Source organism: Stegastes partitus, unplaced genomic scaffold (assembly GCF_000690725.1).
Source record: "Stegastes partitus isolate 25-593 unplaced genomic scaffold, Stegastes_partitus-1.0.2 Scaffold728, whole genome shotgun sequence".
Lineage (NCBI taxonomy): Eukaryota > Metazoa > Chordata > Actinopteri > Pomacentridae > Stegastes > Stegastes partitus.
Window position 1 is genome coordinate 67,330 of NW_007578459.1, and position 1,900 is coordinate 69,229.

Genomic DNA, 1,900 nt, shown 5'->3' on the forward strand with positions numbered 1-1,900 from the left:
GCACCCGGAAACTCAAAGTATGAAAGAATTACACGTTGAACACTAATCTGTAGCTTGACTTGAAACTGAACATCTATCAGAAAAATCATCATTACACGTCTTCCTCAGTCTGTTTTTTCTGCCTCTGCTCTTGTAAAAGGGAAACCAGTCGATGAAAACTAGGAAAAACAAAGCAGTGTTGAAGTGACGTAACAAACTGCTCACAGTCAGACAGAGTGCATGAATGAAGGTGAAGCAGAAGAAAAGCTTCACTCTGACTCTGTAGATGAATACAGCATGAAGCTGGTGTAACCGTATACATACCACGTGCCTCAGTATGTATGAGACCTACTGATCTGCAGACTAAAGCTGTTTTATAGTCAGAACAAAAGACCAACAACTGATATTTGTTCTCATTCAACCTGTGAAGAGGCAAAAAGGTTCTGTTTCCTGTTTGATTTGTTGGATCTGTGTGACGATAAAACAGCTCCAGTGTTGGAGAAGTGAGCTGAAGCTGGTCTGAATTATTTACACTCTGGTTTGTTTCGCTGCTGTTTGGTTTCATTTGACAGTAATTTTAACTCTGTGTCACTGTAAAGAATCAGAATCAGAATCAGAAACAGGTATAGTTTACACAATACGAGGAATTTGTTCTGGTGGGTTGGTGTGACGATAAATATAGAGTAAGGTACAATGTACAAGATGCAAATATAAAAATAGCCAAAACATAACATTAACAAAAAAAAAATTAAATAAAAATAGTGGTAACATTCTGAATAATTTACTGCATTTTACAGATTTTCCCAGATTTTGTTAAATTACAGATAACTAATAAAAAAAACATCCGTAATTTGTTGTATCTGTTTTATAAAATTACAATTTCTTTCTGGCACCCTTGTGGCTGATTTTTTTTGTTTTTAAATTAGAAAAGCAGGTTTAAATCTGAGGCCTCTAACTTAATAAACGTCAGATTTAAGAGGAGCTGAAGATGTTTTCTGGATGCTGGTAAAGTGCAGATTCAGCAGCAAACAGCTCCAGCGTGAGTGAAATCAAATGGACCAACTTCAGCTGATTGTGATCTTCAGGTTTGTGGGTTTTGTTCAGACGGTTGTGTTGCTTCAAGCGTCTGAACAAACGTCTGCAGCGCTAACGAAGCCGTCTGTCTGTCTGTCTGTCTGTCTGTCCACCTGTTTCCTCCTCTTTCGCTGTAGTCTCCTTTATTTTCTCCTCCTCCTCTCTATGCGCCTCCTTTCTGTTTGTATCTGTTATCTCTGTTCCTCCTCTTCCTCTCTCCTTCCTCCTCCTGGCCTCTGATTGGCTCCCCAGACCCCGACCTCAGCCTTGACCTTTCTGGTGACTCCCCAGTTCCCAGCGACCCAAGTGACCCGGTGACGCCTCTGACCCACGAGGAGATCCAGCGGATCCTCTGGAGGGAGGAGGAGGAGCACCGCGAGGAGGAGGAGCGCCTGAGCAGGAAGGACGAGGCCAGGAGGAAGAGGAGGAAGCAGAGGAAGGAGCAGGAGGAGAAGCAGAGGAAGATGGTGGAGGAGAAGAGGCGGGCGGAGGAGGAGGCGCTGAGGTTGCAGCTGGAGAAAGAGGAAGAGGAGTGGAAGAGGAAGGTGGAGGAGGAGGAGAGGAGGAGGAAGGAGGAGGAGGAGGACCGGAGGAAGAAGGAGGCGGCAGAGAGGAAGGCGAGGGAGATGGAGAGGAAGCTGGAGGAGGAGAGGAGGAGGCAGGAGGAGCTGCTGAGGCTGGAGCTGCTGAGCATGGACGAGGAGGACGAGGAGGAGGTCTGGCTGAGAGGAGACGTGTTCCAGATGCTCCCAGAGGAACCAGAAGACCTCCTGCCTGCTCCGATACCGAAACCTCCAGAGGAGCTGGAGGAGGAGTACGAAAGGGAGACGGAGCACGAACGGGAGAC

The 1,900-nt window shown here is 46.3% G+C and overlaps 2 protein-coding genes across 3 annotated transcripts in view; one reads left to right on the forward strand and one right to left on the reverse strand.

Moving 5' to 3' along the window:
- Nucleotides 1-1,900, reverse strand: part of cenpp (centromere protein P) — a 137,343-nt gene that overhangs the window by 24,815 nt on the left and 110,628 nt on the right. The gene's annotated exons all lie outside the window — the stretch shown is intronic.
- ecm2 (extracellular matrix protein 2, female organ and adipocyte specific) overlaps nt 1-1,900 on the forward strand; it is a 32,631-nt gene that overhangs the window by 18,095 nt on the left and 12,636 nt on the right. Inside the window, exon 5 of the mRNA XM_008291265.1 lies at nt 1,306-1,894. Coding sequence (XP_008289487.1) covers nt 1,306-1,894 — 589 coding nt within the window. The remainder of the gene's footprint in view (nt 1-1,305; nt 1,895-1,900) is intronic.